The sequence below is a fragment of the Octopus bimaculoides genome, chromosome 28 (genome assembly GCF_046866305.1).
Source record: "Octopus bimaculoides isolate indiv1 chromosome 28, ASM4686630v1, whole genome shotgun sequence".
Classification (NCBI taxonomy): domain Eukaryota; kingdom Metazoa; phylum Mollusca; class Cephalopoda; order Octopoda; family Octopodidae; genus Octopus; species Octopus bimaculoides.
Genome location: NC_142955.1, coordinates 10,197,852 through 10,220,666, shown reverse-complemented (window position 1 = coordinate 10,220,666; position 22,815 = coordinate 10,197,852). Strand labels below are relative to the sequence as shown.

General features: G+C 36.2%; 2 protein-coding genes across 4 annotated transcripts; one reads left to right on the top strand and one right to left on the bottom strand.

Annotated features, from left to right (window-relative positions):
• Positions 1–1,857: 1,857 nt before the first annotated feature.
• LOC149130534 (uncharacterized) lies at positions 1,858–7,600 on the bottom strand. Its single transcript, XM_089344170.1, has one exon. The coding sequence runs from the start codon at positions 7,496–7,498 to the stop codon at positions 6,470–6,472; it is 1,029 nt and encodes a 342-aa protein (XP_089200296.1). The 5' UTR covers positions 7,499–7,600; the 3' UTR covers positions 1,858–6,469.
• A 1,824-nt stretch (positions 7,601–9,424) lies between these two features.
• LOC128251114 (uncharacterized) lies at positions 9,425–17,123 on the top strand. Of its 3 annotated transcripts, none has more exons than XM_052977521.2 (2): positions 9,425–9,696; positions 14,148–17,123. In XM_052977521.2, the coding sequence occupies exon 2, from the start codon at positions 15,264–15,266 to the stop codon at positions 16,281–16,283; it is 1,020 nt and encodes a 339-aa protein (XP_052833481.1). In that variant the 5' UTR covers positions 9,425–9,696; positions 14,148–15,263; the 3' UTR covers positions 16,284–17,123. The 3 variants fall into 3 exon arrangements, with proteins under 3 accessions (XP_052833481.1, XP_052833480.1, XP_052833479.1); XM_052977520.2 differs by lacking the exon at positions 9,425–9,696 and adding an exon at positions 10,128–10,941; XM_052977519.2 differs by lacking the exon at positions 9,425–9,696 and adding an exon at positions 11,937–12,044.
• Positions 17,124–22,815: the final 5,692 nt, after the last annotated feature.

The window sequence follows — 22,815 nt, the reverse complement described above, 5'->3', positions numbered from 1 at the left end:
TTCAAGCAAGTTGAACAATCACATTAAAGCACCCTCATTGGCTTGTTTCATTGTTTGTCAGTGAATGAGGAATGCTGGTCATCATGCACATCAATATTTAGAAAACTGCCTTTCACACATTGATTGCAATATTCCAGAGAACAGCAAACAAGATTTACAACAACCTGTTACTCCATCATCATCATCGTTTAATGTCCGCTTTCCATGCTAGCATGGGTTGGATGATTTGACTGAGGACTGGTGAAATCAGATGGCTACACCAGGCTCCAATCTGATTTGGCAGACTTTCTACAGCTGGATGCCCTTCCTAACATCAACTACTCAGAGAGTGTAGTGGGTGCTTTTACGTGTCACCCGCACAAAGGCCAGTCAGGCGGTACTGGCAACGGTCACACTCAAAATGGTGTATTTTACGTGCCACCTGCACAAGAGCCAGTCCAGGGGCACTGGCAACGATCTCACTCGAAAGTCCTTGCACATGCTGCCGGCACAAGTGCTAGAAAGGCGACGCTGGGCACAGGTGCCATCATGATTTCGCTTTCGCTTGCCCCAATAAGTCTTCGCAAGCTGAGTTTCGTGTCCAATGAAGGAGACAACGTTGGCATGGGTGCCAGTCGCCAAATTTAGTTCGATTTCAATTTCACTTGCCTCAACAGGTCTTCGCAAGCAGAGTTTAGTGTCCAATGAAGGAAAGGTACGCATAAGTGGACTGGCTACAACCCTTGCAGGGGCCTTGGATTTAAGTCTCACTTGGCTTGCCGGGTCTTCTCACGTACAGCATATTTCCAAAGGTCTCGGTCAGAAGTCATCGCCTCGGTGAGGCCCAATGTTCGAAGGTCTTTATAAGAATTGCAATGCCATACAAACAGTTGGTGTGATACCATGTTATTTGTTCTGGAGATCATAATTAAGAATCAAAAATGTAATTTTTCAAGCAGCATTATGTATCACACTTCAACATTTCGAGAAGTTGAGAAATATATTTTTGTTAGACTGATTCTCACTTGGCTACATTTAACCAGCTGGCTGCATCACATTCACTTGATAACCTTCATCATCATGATTTAAACTGGCCATGTCTGGATCAAATATTCTTCCTGCTTTACTTTCAAACTGACCAGATCTGGCCTCTTACATCTATCCTACAATGCCATGCAAAGAGTAAAGAATCACATTATCAAAATCTCAAAGCTATGAGATTATGCATGATTAATTCAAAAACAACGAGAATAAATAAGATTACAAAAATTACTATTTTTAAATCTCACAATGTGAGATATTCAGCAACAGTACTTTGTAGTAAAGATTGTTTGCCAACATAACATGGCAGTCCTTCTTTATGATGAATGTTGCTGTAATTTAGCCCCAGGAGATATCGTCTCCAGCTGGCTATACAACACGATCTGTGTCCTTATATTTTTCTGCTTTGAAAACTATATATTTCAAATGGCAATTTGGCAGTGCCACCTCTAGCCAAACAATTATTCTGTGCTGATGAAGCAAAATAACCCAGAAATTGCAATACACAGATATTGTTTTGAGCTGGGTGGTGATGCTATATTCCCTTGTTTGAAAATATAAGGACACAGATTGTGTTGTATTGCCAGCTGGAGACAATGTCACTCCTGGGGCTAAATTACAGCAACATTCATCCTAAACCAGGACTGCCATGTTATGTTGGCAAACAATCTTTACTATAAATAAGATTACATTTGACAGAGTAATCTGAATGCTAAAAGAAAGTAATCCTATTGTTTATCCTTTACTCACTGCACAATAACACCTAATATCCAGTGTTTAGTATCAAACAATGGAAACAGATGATATAACTTCAAATAAACTGTTAATGAAGATCAGTTTATAAAAAAATATGAAACTTTATTTATATAATCAAGTTTGTGAATTCTACAGTTTATGGTGTCAGCCTTAAGTTTTAGTTAATTGTTGTATATGTAAAATGATAGAAGAATAATGTAAGAATAAACCAGCTTTATTTAAATGTTTCAATTCCAAGTTTACTAAGAACATTCACAAGGTGTAGTGAAACCAAACTTCTGGATTCTGGGACATATAGATGAGATGACAAAGGATATTTTGTATCACAGGCATGTCCAACCCATACTAAGAGAATGGACATTTAAACATCAATGAAGATGATGATTCACAAATTATACATCCCACTTAATACTAAGTTTACCTTAACACTTGTAAATTAACATTTAGCTTAATGATAAAGGCATGAAGGGATCATTATATAAATAAAAGAAATGAGAATGTTATATAAATCTAAATCAACATAAGAATCATTTCATTGATGAGATATACATCATAAAATTTAAACCACAATTTACATAAGATATATAATAAAAATACATATAAGATCATGAATATATCCTAAAGTAGAATATTTTCTTTTAATGTTTTGCATATTTATTTATATAACTGTACAGTGATGTTATCCCCAATACAGAAGAATGTTTTGTTTTTCAGTTATTTACCCAGTGAGAAAACATTCTATTGATGATTCCAGTGTGAAATCATCGATAGTACGTTTTCTCACTGCTTCTAATACACTGGTCAACAAAGATTTTGCTACTGGAGTAAACATATGCTAATTTGAGAACACAGATTTCATGGTAGGACGGTTTGACGTCTCTTTTTAGCAAACAAGGAATCCACTTAGTGGACTCTTCTCTTGTTTATATTTAAATATAATTCACAGTCCTTGGACGTTTTTTACGTATGCTGACCACTGGTTGAAATTGATATTATTTAATAATATTGATTTCTACTCTTATTATTGTAAAAGCATGTTTTAGCCTAAATCAAAGAATTGTTCTAGTACGTCAGGATTTTGAGTTGTGTGCATGCACAAGATTATAACTATACTTCCAGTACTTAAAAATAAAATTTGGTGCAGAGGAAAGTGACGCAAAACTGAAGCAAGCATTTTCGTTGGACCCGAGATTAGAAAATTGATACCTGATAGCAAATTCAGAGGTAAACTGAATCCAGTTAAGCTGACGGCATGGGATTCATTTGTATTAGTTGTACAGAACTTTCTTGGAAATCATAAAGTTGAAAACTATGCTGATTTAATAAACAGCATATGAAAGAGTGGGATGATGGATGTCCCTTAAAATGCACTTCTTGCATTCTCATCTCAATTTTTTTTCCAACGAAACTTGGTGCTCTTAGTGATGAATATGGTGAGAGGCTCCACCAGGACATATCTGAGAAGGAAACAAGGTATCAAAGCCGGTTCAATCCACACGTTGGGTGACTACTGCTGGTTCCTACAACAGGAGACCAGCATGACGCATAAGTGCAAGAGCAAGTGTCTCAAACATTTCTGAGCTGAGCAAATCAAAAATAAGGTGAGTATTCCCTTAACATAAATATACTGTGTACCATCTACATACATTTATAAACACAAGTTGTCTGTTTATGTCAAGTTGCCGTCTACACCCATTAACAAATTTTCATGAAACTTTGCAAAAATGTTCAAGTAACATCCAGTTTGTTACTAGGCTCATTGAAGTTTAATAAAAATCTATAATTGGATAGCTAGGGCCCCTACAAGGGGTCCACATATATAACCAATATATTTTCCTTTAACATCCAAGTCTTGCTTGCAGGAGACTTTAGACAAATCCTTCCTGTGGTTCCAAAGAGGACAAGAGCTGATGAGGTAAACGTCAGCATAAAGTCATCCTACCTATGGAGCAATGTGCAAAAGCAGAGATTCACAACCAACATGAAACTGCAGCTCAGTGGTGATGATGCTGACAGAACCTTTTCAAAGCAACTGTTGGACATCGGTAATGGCACTTTGGTTGGCAAGAAGGATGGCCGGGTAAGCTTGCCTTTTGGACACATGGTATCTGATTTAAAGGAACTAATGAATAAGGTGTTTCCTAACTTAAGGAATCAGTATACAAACCACAACTGGCTGAAAGCCCATGCCATTTTAGTTCCAAAGAATGTGACAGCTGATGATTTGAACATAAAACTTCTGGAACAGTTGCCAGGTGAGTGTCACATCTACAATTCTATTGACACTGTACTCGACATTGATGAAGCTGTGAATTATCCAGTTGAATTTTTGAATAGTCTAACAATACCCTGCCTCCCACCTCACAACATGAACCTCAAGATTAGAGCAACAGTTATGCTGCTTCGAAACCTTGATCCACCGAAGCTTTGTTATGGCACACGACTTATAAGAAAGATGATGCTAAGTCTTGGGGACAATAATTTTGACTGGTAAAGCAAGCGGTGAGCCCGTATTCATTCCTAGAATTCAATTTATTCCCTTGGATATGCTTTCCAGTACAAGTGCCTGCAATTCCTGTTGAAAATGACCTTGCAATGAGCATTAACAAGGCCCAGGGACAGTCCTTGGATGTGGTAGGTTTGAACCTTGTGGAACCAGTTTTCTCCCATGGCCAACTTTATGTGGGATGCTCATGTGTCGGCAATCCTAATCGACCAAAACTGTTTATCAAGAAGCTCTGCAAACTTAATAAGATTCACCAAATCATCAGGTATTTATTATTTAACTGCAATATTTGTAAGTGTTGTAAATGTATTGATAATCTACATGCGATTTTATTTTTAAATCTATATGCAAATTTATTTGTACGTCTACTGTAAAACCAAAAGTCAGTCTGTTTCTGTATTCATTGTAAATGTATTTCAACAGTAGCGCCCCTAAGGGATATATTCTCTGGGAACACACAAGTTATTTACTTTGAATTGTTGTTATCTCATATCTGATTAGCCTGTTATTATGTAACATGCTTCACAATTTTGGTATACATACCTTATTGGTATTTCTTCCTAAGTTCTATATACTATGGGAATGCATTAGAGCCCTTTTCAGGGGTACTTTATTTGAATTCTTACTATCGGATCACTAATTTCATGTTATTATGTAACTGACTTCATGATTTGGGGATTCATAACTTATTCGGATTTCCTAACAACAAGGTCCTATATAAGATAGTTCGGTATTCTCTGTAAATGCACACTGTTTCATGGGCTACATACTTTGTATTGTTGTTATTGGATTGGCAAAACAATTATGAGAACGGAACTAAAGGATAAACCTTGCTTTTCTGGGAATTACCAGGTACATCAGCTAGTTATATTATAATACTATATACAGTACTAATATACTATAATAATAATTATCTACCTTGAACTAAACTATTCCCGATTCAAATATAGTATTGATATATAATTCGGTGCATAACTCAAAATCCTGACATGCTACAGCAATTCTGAGTTCAGATTCGGAATCAGCATACTCAATTTAGTTTAGTACAGCACCATTTGTCTGAGTAGCAGACAATAGATCTTTTTTGTTGCACAGTGTTATGTTAGACTGAATATATATGAATGACTATAATGCATTGTAGATTCAGTTGTGGTTTTATATAATATAGTATTGACAGGCTGTTGTCACTTTGGTATGTCTTCTTGCTAAATCAATACATTTATGGTTATACAAGATATCTTTTCATACAAAGAACTTTGAGAAACTGTGTGTAGCTTGGTTTTAGTTAAGGAATAGCATATAATCCTTTCTACTATAAGCACAAGGCCTGAAATTTGGGGAATGAGGATAGTCAATTACATCGACCCCAATACTAGACTGGTACTCATTTTAGTGACCCCAAAAGGATGAAAGGCAAGGTGAACCTGGGTGAAATTTGAACTTAGAAAGTAAGGACAGATGAAATGCCACGAAGCATTTTGCCCAGTGTGCTAACGATTCTGTCAGCTTGTTGTATCCATGCATACAACAATAAGTGATTAAAAGGGTTACAATCAGGAAATGCAACTGGCAGTAAAACACTGCCTTAAAAAGGTTTAATAAGGAGTACAATTACTGTTATGAGTGACATCCACAAGGCTAACCCCTGGTTTAGCAGGTGAAATGGTTTTAAAATGTAATGAATTTTAATAGTGAATGAACAGCTACATGTTTAGTCAAATTAGTGTTTTTGAGTTTGATTTATAATATATATCAGTGATATGAATTCTTTCCTGTATGGATACATTTGTGCAGAGGCACTCCAAGCTTTCAAGAGAATGACTTACCACAAATATCACAGTGACATGCCTCTTCTCCTGTATGAACATATTTGTATGTAATTAAATCACTCTTTTGATAGAATGATTTACCACAGATATCAGGATGATATGGTTTCTCTTGAGTGAATATGTTTGTGCCTTGTTAAATTACTGTTTAGAGAGAATGATTTACCACATATATCACACTTGTATGGCTTCTCTCCCGTATGAATACGTTTGTGTCCTATTACATGACTAGTTTCAGAGAAAGATTTGTCACAAACATCACATTGATATGGCTTCTCTCCTGTGTGAATACGTTTGTGTTTTGTTACATGACCAGGTTCAGAGAATGATTTACCACAGATGTGTTACGTTGATATGGTTTTTATCTTGTGTGAATATGTTTGTGTTTAGCTAAGTTATGAGTTAGAGAGAATGATTTGCCACAAATATCACACTGATATGGCTTCTCTCCTGTATGAATACGTCTATGCCTTGTTACATAGCCAGCTTCAGAGAATGATTTACCACAGATATCACAGTGAAATGGTTTCTCTCCAGTATGAATACGTTTGTGTTTAGTTAAAACTCCATTTTCAGAGAATGACTTACCACAGGTATCACAGTGAAATGGCTTCTCTCCAGTATGAATTCGTTTGTGTCTTGTGACATGACCAATTTCAGAGAATGATTTACCACAAACATCACACTGATATGGTTTCTCTCCTGTATGAACACGCTTGTGAGTAGTTAAGTTTTCCTTTTGAGAGAATGATTTACCACAGATATCACAGCAATATGGTTTCTCTCCTGTATGAATACGCTTATGTATAGTTACATTTTCATTTTTAGAGAATGATTTACCACATATATCACAGCGATATGGTTTTTCTCCTGTATGAATGCGTATGTGTATATTTACTTCACATTTACGAGAGAATGATTTACCACAGATATCACAACGATAAGGCTTTTCTCCAGTATGAATACGTTTGTGTCTAGTTAAGGTTCCATTTTCAGCAAATGATTTACCACATAAATCACAATGATATGGTTTCTCGCCTGTGTGGATACGTTTGTGATTAGTTAAGTTACTTCCATGAGAAAAAGATTTACCACAGACATCACAATGATATAGTTTTTCTCCTGTGTGCACAAGCTTATGTGTAGCTAAGTATCCATTCTGAGAGAATGACTTACCACAGATATCACAGTGATATGGTTTCTCACCTGTATGAATACGTTTGTGAGTAGCTAGTTTACTTTTTTGAGAGAATGATTTACCACAGATATCACAATGATGTGGTTTCCTTTCTGTACGAATACGTTTGTGCTTAATGAGGTTTGATTCTAGAGAGAATGACATTTTACAGACATCACAGTGGAATGATGACTTCCTTATTTCTTCCAACATCTCATCAGGTAAACATCAATTCTTGAAGTTTCTCACATTCGTCATTTTCTACTATTTTACTTTTCTCAACACAAATATATGGATATCTTTTTGTTTGCATTTTTAGAACTTATTCCTTACAAAATAATACTTTATTACTAAAAAAAAAATATTCTCTATTTTCTTCAATTGTAACATTTACTGATATCTTTATATGCCAGAAACTCTTAAAATGCAAAATTATGGGGAAATTCCAGATAATGAAAACGTAAGATATTGCTATTTATCCTAGTTCAAAAGGAATATTTCACTATAGCAATTCATCATTGATGTATATAAACATGTTCACATCACGTCTGTATAACATTTCCCATTATTTTTTAATTCATAATCCATACAGAACAGATGATGTACTTGAGGTAAACAATTCAAGACCAGCACCATTTGATAATCTGAAAAGAGAAACAACAGTGTAAGATACAGAAGACACTTAAAAAATAGAAATACAACAGGTAAAAATTTCACATTTCAATATAGAAAAAAAAAAAAAAAAAAAACTGTAAATGTAAACATTTATGTGAACAGTTGAAGGATGAAATTGTGCTTTTTGTCAGTGAACAGGTCGCGGTCTCAAAGCGACGAAAATATTTTGACAAATTAAATTTAAATGCTGAAGTGAATCTGACAGCTTTTGTGTGTTATTTTAAATGGCTTATAAACACCTTCCACGCTGCAATTGTTTTCGTTCCAGCACACGATCTCAGATCAGGTCACTTGCTATGCAAGTACATCTCCGTAATATATATATATATATATACACACACACACACAATGGGCTTCTTTCAGTTTCTGCTCACAAAGCTTTAGTCAGCTCAAAGCTGTAGAAGAAGACATTTGCTGAAGATGCCATGAAGTGGGACTGAATCTGGAACCATGTGGTTGGGAAGCAAGCTTCTTACCACACAGCCATGCTTGTGCTTATGTATGTTGAAAAAAAAATGCTTGAGAAACAGTCCTACACCTTAACTCATTAGCCTTTAAACCAGCCATATCTGGCCAAAATATTCCACCTGTTTTATGTTCAAACTGGTTGGAATGTGGCCCCTCATACCAACTCTACAATATCATTCTAAGAATTAACAGTTACCCCATAAAAACCTCAAAGCTACAAGATAATGCATGTATTAGTTTATTGTGGGGCAAAAATGAAAATAATACTTGTCTTTAACATCTTTTTTTCTTCTGCACCGTAATATTTACTCTCTGTTAACTTCTAAAATGTTTCACTCATAAGAAATGTTAACACTAACACACGTATGATTTTTAACCTTTTCAATACCAACCTGGCAGAAACCACCTCAGGTTCAAATGTCTTGTTTTCAAAATTTTCTGAATTAAAATCTTCCACCAAACCTTAGTCACAATTTATGTTCCTAACATTACCTAAATGATAACTAAGTTATTTTACTAAACTCTTTGTTATATTTAAAATTAATTGAAAGAAACACAGAGCATCTCAAAATAAATACGGCAACGAAAGGATTTTAATGTAGATGGTATCTAAACTATTTAATACATAAACAATTTTACTGTTCCACTTTAAATAAATGTACAATTTACTTACATCATAAGCAAGATTCCTTCATCATTATACCTTAGTAAATATAGTGAAAGGCTAGGTAATTAATACTAGTTATATTATAAAATCAGTCAATGAAATCTGTTCTTACTTTGCCACTTTAAAGACTTGTATTTCTTCATCAATTCCTGGGTAATCTTCAAGTTTAGGGGGATAAAAAAGATAAATAAAAATATTCAAGGGAAATAACTGAACGACTTACCAGTATTATCCGTTTTCTTCTAGCTGTTTATAAATAAATCACACCCTAACCCTAACGTCAATAAAATCACGTGTGTGATTTATTTATAAACAGAGATGTACGGAGAATACTGGTAAGACGTTCAGTTACTTCTCTTGAATATTTTTATTTATTTTTTTATCCCCCTAAACTTGAAGATTACCCAATCCCTGTTTACCTATCGCCAGTCTTGGGTTGTTGTGAGGCAATCTCCTCTTGCAATGATTTACAGAATATAAAGTTTGTCAACAGAAATTATAAAAGGACGCCCGGGAGAAACGAAACGGAATAAGAATCCGGATGTTGTATGTAGTATCCTTGTTCGTCATATGCATCTCTCTTTTAAGAAACATATTCAAAGTAAGAATGTTACTTCATTTGTTCTTCGAACACATTCACAACCAGATCAAAACCTCATTTCTCTTTCAAAACATATATAGAATCATAGCCTGTCTGAGGCTCCCCCATTTATAAAGTACCTTTCGACACAAAGTTTACGAGATATAACTGATTTAGAAATTTTCAGAATGTTAGTACATTTAATAGTGTGTTTTTATAATGCATGCCGAGACCCCCTTCGGTCATGAACTGACCCTGGGATTGCACCTAGAAAGTTATCCTCCCAAGACACAAGTCCGGGCAAGGTTGTTTATGGAAGACCAGCAGTCGCCCATGCATACCGGCCTCCCCTCTCCATGCCACCAGTGTTATCCATGTGATTACTAAAGGGTTAAAGAGCATCAGCTAAAAATTTTGGTAAAGGTAACATTGACTGTAATTTATTCTAAGTTGTTACTGTTTACTGTGACCTCTTGACCCCCAGCCTCTTAATATGCAGTAACACAAACTTATCAATAACTTGGCACATTGTTAAGTCAAGTAGAGAAGGGGAATTCCTGACATTCCTCATTGGTTTCCTTTTGCATTGTTTTATTTTTATTCATTTATTATTTTTTTTTTTTAGAAAGTTTTATCTAAGAAAATGGGTCATTGTTCTCCACCTCCCAGAAAATGCTTCTACTTCCCCCTCTAATTTCACCTGAAATATGTCATATGAAAATGTATCTGATTGCTGTAAAACTATTAGTGTATTGCCTATTTATTTATCTGTCTATAACCAAGATACTTAGCAGTCAGTAACCCAGTTTTAATCGCTGATAAAAGTTAACATCCAAAATACAAGTTACTTCAGTAGTAAGTAAAAGCCATGTATAATTAATAAGTATTTTGCTAATTTGCGATTCTGAATCACAGATTGACGTTTGTAATTACCTAGTTATGATAGTACTAGTTGGAAAGAAATAAGTCCCAAACTAACTAAATGGAATATGTGTCTCGCACTAGAAATTTCTGATGATATACGGATCTATTTCACTTGTTTCTAAATATAAAAGCCATGGACTTCTCGATCCAGACTTAATGGAATGACGGAAGACCACAAGGCTATAACAGAATTCTGCGGTAGATCCGGTTGTACAGAAGCTGTAGTGTTGGTCATAGAAAGGAGACAAGACTGCGGATGATAAACAACGGAGTTGTTTACAACCATTTCCATTAGTTTTGAGATGAAGAAAGTGATGTCGATATAACAGTTAGATTAGAAAGGTTGGTATAAGTTAGTTTTTATGAAAATAGATAAAACTTTTCGCGTTTCTTAACAATCGAGTACATCTCGGTGAAGAGAAAAAGATTAAAATACAGAAACATGTCTGAAGTTGTATTCAGGTAAAATGAAAATAATACTGGTCTTTAATATCTTTTTTTTTTCCTTCCGCACTGTAATATTTACTTTCTATTATCTTTTAAATGTTTCACTCACTGGAAATGTTAACACCAACACACGTATAACTTTTAACGCAGATGGTATCTAAATTATTTAATATCTAAGTAATTCTACAGTCCCACTTTAGATAGCTGTACAATTTACTCACATCATGAGCAAGATCCTTTCGTCATTATACTTAGGTAAATATAGTGAAAGGCTTCATATTTAATACTAGTTATCTTATACAATCAGTCAATGAAATCTGTTCTTACTTTGTCAGTACTGGGTTAAAGACTTACTTGTATTTCTCCATCAATTCTTGTTTCCCTATCTCCAGTCTTGGTGTGTTGTGAGGCAATTTCTTGCAATGCTTTACAGACTATAAAGTTTGTCAACAGAAATTATAAAAGGATGCCCGGGAGAAACGAAACGGAATAAGAATCCGGATGTTGTAGTCTTCTCGTTCTTCATATATATCTTCCTTTTAAGTAACACATTCAAAATAAGAATGTTACTTCATTTGTTCTTCGAACACATTCACAACCAGATCAAAGTCTCATTCTTTTTTTAAGAAATATTTAGAATCATAGCTTGTCTGAGGCTCCCTCATTTGTATAGTACCTTCCGGCGCAAAGTCTATGAGATATAACTGATTTAGAAATTTTCAGAATTTTTGTACATTTAAAAATGTGTGTGTTTTTCTATATTTTAAGCGAAATTTGTTTTAGAAATCATGCATATTTATTCTTCTGTCGGTATATAAACACTACGTAAATGCATTTCGTCGTTTACGTTTCAAGTCTATTTTTTAAAATTTCTGTTGTCATATTTTTAGTGCCTGTTGATTCACACAAGAAAATAAATTGGCATTTGAGATATTGGAAAGACAGATGATGTAAACAACGATATTTCACACCGAACACGGTTTTATATATCATTGCAAGTAAGCTATAATGCTCATTTTGGCGGACATTCGGAATAACTCACGAATGAAATTGAATTGTTTGTTTTTTGTTTTTGTTTATTTTTTGCGGCATTTCATATGGGAAATTCTAAAACACTTGAAAAAAACAAAAAGGCTGGAGGGCGATGTTTCGATATGTGTAAAATAGCTGTGTCAAAATTTTACCTCTTGATTTCTAGGCAGTTTACTGAAAATATATTTACTTTATATCTATGTTTTCGCAATGTCTTCCATGAGCTGTTAGGTAGTAATGGACAGTAATGAATCTGAGGGGTATTGAGAGAGAGAAAGTGAGAGAGGCAGTGACTTGGGAGATGAGGAGTGAAGATAGCATGTATCTAATACTACCAGATCTGATGTAGTCCCCTTTGTTAAGAGAAAGGGTAAGTAATAGATGAGAAGGTAGTGCAATGTAGGGCAGCTGTTGGAGATTGAACAGAAATATAACAAATGGGAGATCCATATGTAGACTTATTATGTAAGGTGGCATCAAAAAGTTCCTGGAGTAGTTTTGTAGCACACCAACAGGTGGCGGCACACAGTTGCATGCACAGTGAGAGCTAGCGATGACCTTCGTGAAGTAATGTGACCAAGTGACATTGCTGTGTTTACTTCACAAGTTGTGAAATTTGTGTATGCTGTTGTCTGCAATTTTATCGTGGACAGGAAGTTGGAACAATGAGTCAACATGAAATTTTGCATTAAATTTGGGAAATCTGCTACAGAGACGTTGAGCATGCTTTGGCAAGCTAATGGTAATGAGGCAATGGGTCATTTGCAATGTTTTGAGTAGCACAGGCTTTTCAAAGGCATGACAGCTTAATCAAAAGCATGCTCATTATTATTATTATTTTTTTTTTTTTTTAACATCCACAGTAGTGTGCATTGAGAATTTGTCTCCCAAAGCTAGACTGTCAATCAAGAGTTCTACCATGACCTTTTTAATCATTTGAAGGAGAGCAACTAGATATGTGTATTGCTATGTAAAGTGACTATTTCAAAGGAGATGATGTTAGGTGCAGGAGTGGCTGTGTGGTAAGTAGCTTGCTTACCAAGCACATGGTTCCAGGTTCAGTCCCACTGCGTGGCATCTCGGGCAAGTGTCTTCTACTATACTCTCGGGCCAACCAAAGCCTTGTGAGTGGATTTGGTAGACGGAAACTGAAAGAAGCCTGTCGTATATATGTATGTATATATATATATATGTGTGTGTATGTTTGTGTGTGTGTGTTTGTCGCCTTAGCATTTGCTTGGCAACCAATGCTGGTGTGTTTAATGTCCCCGTCACTTAGCGGTTCGGCAAAAGAGACCGATAGAATAAGTACTAGGCTTACAAAGAAGAAGTCCCGGGGTCGATTTGCTCAAAAAGGCGGTGCTCCAGCATGGCCGCAGTCAAATAACTGAAACAAGTAAAAGAGTAAATAAGTTATTTTTTATTAAACATAACTAGTCTGGGAACCTTTTGATATCACCTCGTACACTCTGACCCTCATTACACACATCATATTCTAATGTGCTTCACAATATTTATTGTAGGGGGGCAGGTTTTTCTAGCACCACTCATTGCCAGTTGCCACAGTCTTTTATCATCTCTTTGAGATCAGTCTTCAATCCTCTGTCCCCTGCCTTTCTAAGTCATCCTCTTTCACGGGGTTCGATGCTACATTCATTGTTGACTCTCATTTGGATGACTGTACCTCTGTACATAGACTAATTCTCATCCAATGTATTACAGTATTTATATAATTATCTACTCTATTTTATTATATTTATTTATTTAGACTGTTGTTTTATATATATATATATATATATATATATATATATATATATATATATATTGTATATATATATATATATATAGATATATATTCATTCAGGTATACTATGATAGATTGATTCATCTATACTATTATAATACAATTGATGAGAAACAGTTATATCATTATCATTATTGTTCTGTTGTCAAGGCTCATGTTTCTTTCTACAGCTTAACTCTATAGAAATATAATAAAATTTCTATTGTATCTTTATTTTTTAAAAATATCTTTTGTACCTTACTCTGTTGTTTCTCTATTATTTCAGATCATCATACGACATTGGCATTACCGGCATCATCATTATTCCTCCAATATAACCTTGTTTATGTAATAACTAGCTGAAATACCCAGCATTGCCTGAGTTAATTACTCAGAGAATTAACAGTAGTAAATATTTTTGAAAAAACACTCAGCAAAATTTTCAACTAAGAACACTTTGTAGACCTTTTTATTTTTCTTCTTTTATGAATATATTTTTCATATCCAAATTCCAGACATATGCAAGATCAATTCTGTAAAAATTTGTACACAAATTCAAATCCTTTGAATCCCTTTTTAGTTTCTGCTTAAACATAATCCTTACCCTTACTCAAAATTGTAATCCTAAGTGCTTACACGAAACCCTAGCATTAAATGCTGTCCCTCAGTAGAGCAAGAAAGAGCATGATATGAAAGACGTTTGTGTGTGCAGAAAGAGAGGGATGAGAAAAAAAGAATGAGTTTGGTTTAATCACAAATATAGTTGTAGAATTAAGTTATTTCTATTCGTATATCTAATGTCTTAAACGTATGTATATACATGTTAACAGAGTAAAACTTTGATGTAAATCATTCCTTTTCTTAAAGGTAACAGCGTGTGACATACATACATGCATACATAGATACACACAAACACTGTTTTCATTAGTTATTGTCTGTCTGCTACAACTTGGCTTTGTAGACTGACTGAAAGCACATGCGTGTGTATGGTAGAATGACAGCTGTATTAACATTATCATCCTACTGCTACTCCATATTTATTGCTTACACACTTCTGTTCTCTCTCTCTGATATCAGTCATTCTCCCTGTGCTACCTCATTTCCCTCACATTCTTGCACCTTTCTCATTTTATCCAAAAATAGCCCACAGTACCATCACAATTTTGTAAGTTATAAGACAAGATACCGAATTATAGTGAAATATTTCAGCTGAGATCAGTACCAACATTTCTTTACTCCACTGTCTGGAATGTAAAGAAGATGGTTTTGCATTTTAACTAAATATGGACAGCACCTGAATTTGCAGGATCTTTGAATACCAATGAAGAGTAGGGTTAGTGGAAAAATAATAACAGGAATATTTGTTAGGTATTCACTATAAGAATGTAAAAAGAAAAAAATTATGGGAACTGAATTTTGTGACAATAAGTGTATATCTAACACTCAGTTTAAGAGTTTGGGTTCTCTTAATGTTATAAACAAAGATAAAGGAGAAACATCATATGACTGTGAGTTCTGTGGAAAGATATTCTCTCAAAAGCATTACCTCACTACACACAAGCATATTCATACGGGAGAGAAACCATATATTTGTGATATCTGTGGTAAATCATTCTCTGTAGGCAGTACCTTAACTAAACACAGGCGCATTCATACAGGAGAGAAGCCATATCAGTGTGATATTTGTGGCAAAACATTCTCTGGAAGAAGTGACTTAACTGCTCATATACGCATTCATACTGGTGAAAAACCATACTGCTGTTATATCTGTGGTAAATCATTCTCTAGAAGTAGTCACTTAGCTGAACATAAACGTATTCACACTGGAGAGAAACCATATCAGTGTGATGTCTGTGATAAATCATTCTCTCAGAGTAGTGATTTAAAAGTACACAAACGCATTCATACAAGAGAGAAACCATTTCACTGTATTATCTGTGATAAATCATTCTCTCAAAGGCATCATTTAACTGAACACAAAGATGTTCATACTGGAGAAAAAACATATCATTGTGATATCTGTGGCAGATCATTCTTTCAAAATCGTAGCTTACATAGGCACAAACGCATTCATACAGGGGAGAGGCTATACTACTGTGATATCTGTGGTAAATCATTCATTCAGAATAGTGAATTAGCTAATCACAAGCGTGTTCATACAGGAGATAAATTATATCTCTGTGATATTTGTGGTAAAACATTCTCTCAGTTTAGTCAATTAACTATACACAAACGTGTTCATACAGGAGAGAAACCATATCATTGTGATATCTGCAATAAATCATTCTCTCTTCATCACCACTTAACTAGACATAAACGTATTCATACAGGAGAAAAACCTTATCTCTGTGATGTCTGTGGTAAATCATTCTCTCATTTAAGTACCTTAATCTCTCACAAACATATACCAACACAATCATAAATTAAAGAATTCACACATTTGTTTAATATATAACAATGTGTGCTACTAAATATCACTGTATGAACACAAAGATGTGTTCATACAGTCTTTGGAATATAGTCTGATGTTTAAAATGCATTTGGAGAGACAGTGATGGTTTTAAATGAATGTTACTCATATTCAGTGGGAGTCATGTTTTCTTGACATGGAGAGAAACCATGTCATTGTGATTCCCATAATAAATCCTCTAGAAAAGGCAACTTGACTACATATGGATGTGTTCATATAGAAGAGCGACTGCATCCACACCAAGTTTCAACTTGTGATAAATACAACATAGCAAGCATACTTTTTAATTTTTGCAGTGGGAATTTAATCCTTTTCCTTGTTGGCTTAAACTGTAGTCTTATGAATATTGAGGGTTTTTTTTTTTTCTTTTGATTATTCTAGAAATTTTATCAATACATAGCAAGCACACACTGCCACATGGAAATGTTTCCATATTCATACTTTCTTATGTGGGGAAAAGGCACTCTATTTAGAGGAATCTGTAGTGGGGGAGTTTAGCTCAATCGGTCAGAGCATTGTGACGCGTAATCACGGAGATGTGAGTTCAAGTCCACAGCTAACCACCTACACTTTTTTTCTGCAAAATAGGGGTAGTTTATCCTGTTCAGGCTATATTATTAGCATTATCCTGCGATTGAGAATTTAAAATCACTTCTTTAACTATTTTCTTATATTTTTTTTCATTGGTAAACCTATAATTCTATAAATATTTTTATACATAATGATATGCATAAAATTGTTACTTTTAACCAATAAGATAAAATTTGTGATTATTAAACATTATCCAGTATGCATTGTTGTATTCTAGATTTTCTAAACATTCTTTCATGTTTCTTATGGTATTCTTGTGTTAATTCTTTTGTGTGTGTCCCTTCAAGGGATTCTGTTGTTAGTTTACATTTATCATTATCATCCTTTAATGTCCGTTTTCCATGCTGGCATGGGTTAGATGGTTTGACCAGAGCTGGACAGCTGGAGAGCACCAGGGTCCAGTCTGATTTAGCTTGGTTTCTACGATTGGATGCCCTTCATATAAGTTTATCAGTTCTGTTTGTATCATGGTTCCTTTCTGACTTAATGATTCAATTGGATATATTTGCAAGTGTCAGTGTAATATTTAACTTGATAGTGTAACATGGGTGATATATCAATGCTTTAATTTACAGGGTGAGTGCGTTAGGCGGTGATGAATAAAAATGCAATGTTAATACCAGTTTGAACATGCTAAAAGTGCATTCAAACTTGTAAACAAGCCATTTACAGTGTTTTGTCATGGAGGACATTTCTCACTGTAGACATTATGGTATAAATACACCTGAATCAGCTTGCAGTGCCACCTATCCAGACTGTGAGATACAAGCATTTCAGAGTAGTTATCTCTTCTTCAGTCACAGAAACTGGGCGGTGGTGCTGTGAGGTGATAAGAGAGACATTCTCTCTTGTTTTTCCAGTCAACATTTGTCATCATACTTAAATTATGGGGTGAGTACACTAAGCCGTAATAAGTAATGTTAATACCAGTTCGAATATGCTAAAAGCCCATTTGGACTTGTAAACAAGGCATTCACCATGTTTTGTCATAGAGAAAATTTCTCACTGTAGACAAAAGGTGTAAAATACACCCAAATCAACTTGTAGCGCCACCTATCCAGACTGTGAGATGCAAACATTTCGGAGTAGTTATCTCCTCTGCTTGCATCTCACAGTCTGGATAGGTGGCACTGCAAGCTGATTTAGGTGTATTCACATCATAATGTCTACAGCGAGTAATTTTCTCCATGACAAAACACAGTGAATGGCTTCTTTAGAAGTCTGAATGTGCTTTTAATATATTCAAACTGGTATTACTATTGCATCAATGCTTTAATGTCCATTATTTCTGCTTGTATGGGTTGGACATATCTTACATTCAAGATATCACTATACTTCTCACTCATTTGTCATTCCAACTGCAAGTCATGGATTCCTGATTTCTCACCTCTTCAACCCTTGTGAATGAGTTTTCTTGATAACTTGAAATCTAAATAAAACTGATTCACTCCTACAATTTCATCTAATCAAAACTTCTACTGATACAACCACTGGCACTCCATCAGTTACAATGATAAGGATTCCAGTTGATCCAATTAGTGGAACAGCCTGCTAGTGAAATTAATGTGCATGTGGCTGAGCACTCCACAGACACGTGTACCCTTAATCTCAGGGAGATTCAGCATGATAGTGTGACCAGGCTAGTTCCTTTGCAATACAAGTACTATTCATTTTTGCCAGCTGAGTGGACTGGAGCAATGTAAAATAGTGTCTTTCTCAGGGACACAATACATTGCTGAGAATTGAACTCATGACTTAGTGTTTAGAGTATTCAGCTCATGATCACCTTCACCTGATACAATCATAAATTAAAGAATTAACGTATTTGTTTAATGTGTGTCAATGTGTGGTACTAAATATTACAATATGAACACTAAAGGCCAGTCTTTGGGATGTAGTCTTAGCTATGTTTTAACTATGTTAAAGATTTGCTTTTACCTGGAGATCCTCAGCAAAAGTGAAACCCAGCAGAGGAAGAGGCTTTAAAAGGAATGTTACTTATATTCAATGGGAGTTGTAGTATTTTCTTGACATAATACTACATAAAGTTCTTTTTTTTTTGTATGCTGTTGAAAACATGGAGCCACATTAAAAGCACTGGTGCTGGTACCATGTGAAAAGCACCTGTGATAGTGCCACAGGAAAACCACATGTGGTAGTGCCATAGGAAAACCAGTTCTGTCAAGCCGTCCAACCTATGCCAGCATGGAAATCGAATGTTGGATGATTATGAAAGATCTGTCTCTGTGTAAGTTGTATTGGTGGTCAATGAGGAGAGACAGGGATTCAAGGTGTGAGAAAGTGTCATTGCTAGCAGTTGTTTTCTTTACCTTAGGGATGCTAGAGATGATTGTAAGTGGACAGTAGTTGGCTGAATCAGAGAAGTTGCTTTTCTTTGAAATGGGACCCACTGAAGGGTACAGCATTTCAAAGACCAGGTGGTAATATTAAACTGGCCAGTGTGGTGTGTCTAGAAAAAGAAAAAGCAATAGGGACCTTCTATACCATACAAAAAGAGAAGGGCTGCATTATGACAATAACAAGAGTTGAACAGCAGTTAACTGGGATTGAAATATGAACAATCAGAATGTGCTAAGGGACAATTAGAAAGAAATTAGCAATAACGATAATAATGGTTTCAAATTTTGCCAAAAGGACCACAGTTTTGGGGAGGAGGGGGATGAATTGATTACATCGACCCCAGTGATCGACTGGTTCTTATTTGATCAACCCCAAAAAGACGAAAGGTAAAGTCGACCTTGGCAGAATTTGAACTCAGAATATAGCAAGAGGTGAAATACCACTTTCCATCTAGCACACTAACGATTCTACCAGCTCGTCACTCTAATAATAATATATAACAGATGCTATGTACATCTGCACCACCTCTGCCCTCCCTAGCAGCGATAACGTCCTTCCAGACCAAATCTGGGTTAGGACAGTTACCTTGCTTATGACCTCACTCCAGTTCTTCTCTACTTAGAGATCCGGACAAAACCAGATCCCTAGCATCTTAACTGGACCTTCCGTCAAATGTCCCATGACGTTATTGGACGGCATTGACTTGCCCCCCCCCCCAGGTGCTGAGTTGCAAGCTGACTGATTTATCCTGATTAATTTTTGCTCCTGCCACCGTTTCGTATCTTCTCATGGAGTTTTCTACACAAGGTAGCTGCCCTTCATCTGACACGATGATGGTGGTGTCATCTGCGTACATGGTCACAGTTCTTCTGCAGCTTAGATCACGTGAAATGCCCCCTAAAGCCTCCAACCTATGCAGTAATGGCTCAAGAACCGACACATACAAAAGCAGAGACAGGGGACATCTCTGGTGAACAGAGTGCTTAATGTCAAACGGTTTTGAAAAGAAACCGTTCACCTGGACGATAGACTCGATGTTGCTATACAGAGCAGCAATCCAGCCAAGGAAAGTCAGGCCCAGCCCGGCTGCCCTGAGAACCGCTGCCAGGTACCGATGGTCAACCGTATTGAATGCTTTAGACTGGTCGAAATGTACCAGTGCCCCACCTTTGCCAGAAATTTTACCCACCCGCTCTAAGGTGTAGCATATGAAATGGAGATTGTTGTGCATCGTCCTGCCAGGAATGGTGCATATTTGTGCCTCCCCAACAAGGCTACCCACGATCTGCACCAACCTCTTTGCTAGCACCTTGGCTAAAATCTTTAACTCTGTGTTTAACAGGGTTATGGGCTTAAAGTAACTAATAATTTTCTCGTTCGGGTCCTTTCTGATCAGCGCCACCCTACTTCCCTGGCTTGCAGCCTTGGGAATTCTCCCATTTTGCTGCCAGTTGGCATGGACGCTGGCCAGTAGGTGCCCGAACAAGTCTGGCATACTTTTGAAAAACTCATAGGGCAGGCCATCAATCCTTGGCGACTTTTCCGACTTCCTTAGCCATGACTGGTCCTTCACAGCACTCATCCTCTTGCGAGAGACATGGGCCACCAACCAGAAAGTTCTGAAGAAGCTCACCATGGTCCAGCGCCTCACTCCTCCAGAATAACTCGGCAAAGCGCTTGTAAAAGACCTCATACATCTCATCTTGTCCTTCGATCAAACACTCCTGTTCATCGACCAAAAACCCAATTGTGACATAATAGCCATGCAGGGTCTCTACTGTGCAGGCCCACCCGACAACGTTAATTCCATTGTGACCTAATGCACGTACTTTAGCCCGAACTCTATAGTCCTCATGTATGGCTTTGAGGTGTTGGTCCAAGGTTGATCTCGCTGTCAAAACTTGGGATGCGGAGCCCAGCCTTAGTGCCTCTTCTAAGTCCTTGACTAGATCCCTAAATATATTCTGTGTTCACCTTTTGTGGTGGAAGCATGTTGTATCATACAAAAACTTGTGTGTTTACATACAAAGAAAGTTTTGATCTTTGCTTTTGTATTACAGTATGTATGCATGTGTTTAATGAGAACAGTCGTTTTGAGAATGTGTGTGTGATAAAATATCTTCGTTTATGAACCATATATGGTGAATAGACATTTGAGTCACATGTGGGAGATTGCACGTGGAGCTGCAGAGAAGACATGTGTCTTTGACCAAAGCCTGGCAGGAACTGAGGCCGTTTCTACAGTGTAACTCAGAACGAGATTACTGTATCAAAGCGAGGCTAGATGCCTCATCGATATATTCGTCTGCTGTGCAGGTCAACTAATATTGCTAGGTAATATGTAGCTCTGCTACAATTTACTAATCACAGGGCGTTCTGATTATGAACATCTTCATACATTATCTATCATACTTGATCGTCTTCACAAAAGCAGATTAAAACTGAGTTTTTTTGTGATTCTGTTTGTTACCTTGGTTACCAACTCAAAGATGGTTTGCAAATTAGGAGTGATAAAGTGCAGCCTATTTTAAGTGCACCAGAACCTAAAAACAATAGTATGTTAAGATCATTTGTAGGAATGTTATCGCATTATCGCTTTTTACCAAGTATTTCAACAGTGCTGACACTCTTATATTCCCTATTGCATAAATATTTCCGTTGGGAGTGGAATGTTAAACATCAGAAAGCATTTGCTACAGCTAAGAAGTTACTTACTGGTTCGTCTGTACTTGTGCCTTATAACCCACATAAACGTTTTATGTTACAATGTGATGCATCTCCATCAGGGCTAGGTGCAGCCCTTTGTCATCAAATGAATGACAGTACTTTTCGTCTTGTAGCTTTTGCCTCACGTACTCTGTTACCAGCTAAAAAGAACTATTCTCAGTTGGACAAAGAACTTGCAGTTTTATTTGGTGTCAAGCGATTCCATCAATATGTTTGGGGCTGTCATTTTGAAATTGATGCTGATCATAAACCCTTGATTGCACTACTTGGAGAAGAGTTGGGTATTCAGCAAATGTGTTCACCTGGAATGCAGAAATGGGCTTTGATGTTAAGTGATTATAGTTATAGTATGCATTGCATTCCTGGACCTATAATGTTACTGCTGACGTATTGAGTCGTTTTCCCTTGACTTCTTCATTACACAAAATTGAACAATCAGTGGAACCGGTACACATGGTGCAACATTTTAGTGGCACACCTATCCATATACTTCAACAAACAAACAAAGATCAAATACTGTCCAGTGTCAAACATCATTTAAGAGGGTGGATGCCCAGAACAAGTTAAGAATTAAAACCGTTTTTACAGCATAAAGATGAACTGAGTTTGCATATTTTGGGGTCCTCGTATAATTGTACCCTTTAAATTAAGACAACAATTGCTTAATGAGTTGCATGATGCTCATCTAGGCATAAATTGAATGAAGGCATTATCTCAAAGCTATTGTTAGTGGCCCAATCTGGATGCTGATATTGAGCAGATGTGACATTTGTCAATAATATCAGCGACAAAACACGCCAGGACT

Coding starts and splice junctions, on each gene's coding strand:
- LOC128251114 (XM_052977521.2), top strand. CDS start 15,264: ATGGGAACTGAATTTTGTGACAATAAGTGTATATCTAACACTCAGTTT.
- LOC149130534 (XM_089344170.1), bottom strand. CDS start 7,498: ATGTTGGAAGAAATAAGGAAGTCATCATTCCACTGTGATGTCTGTAAA.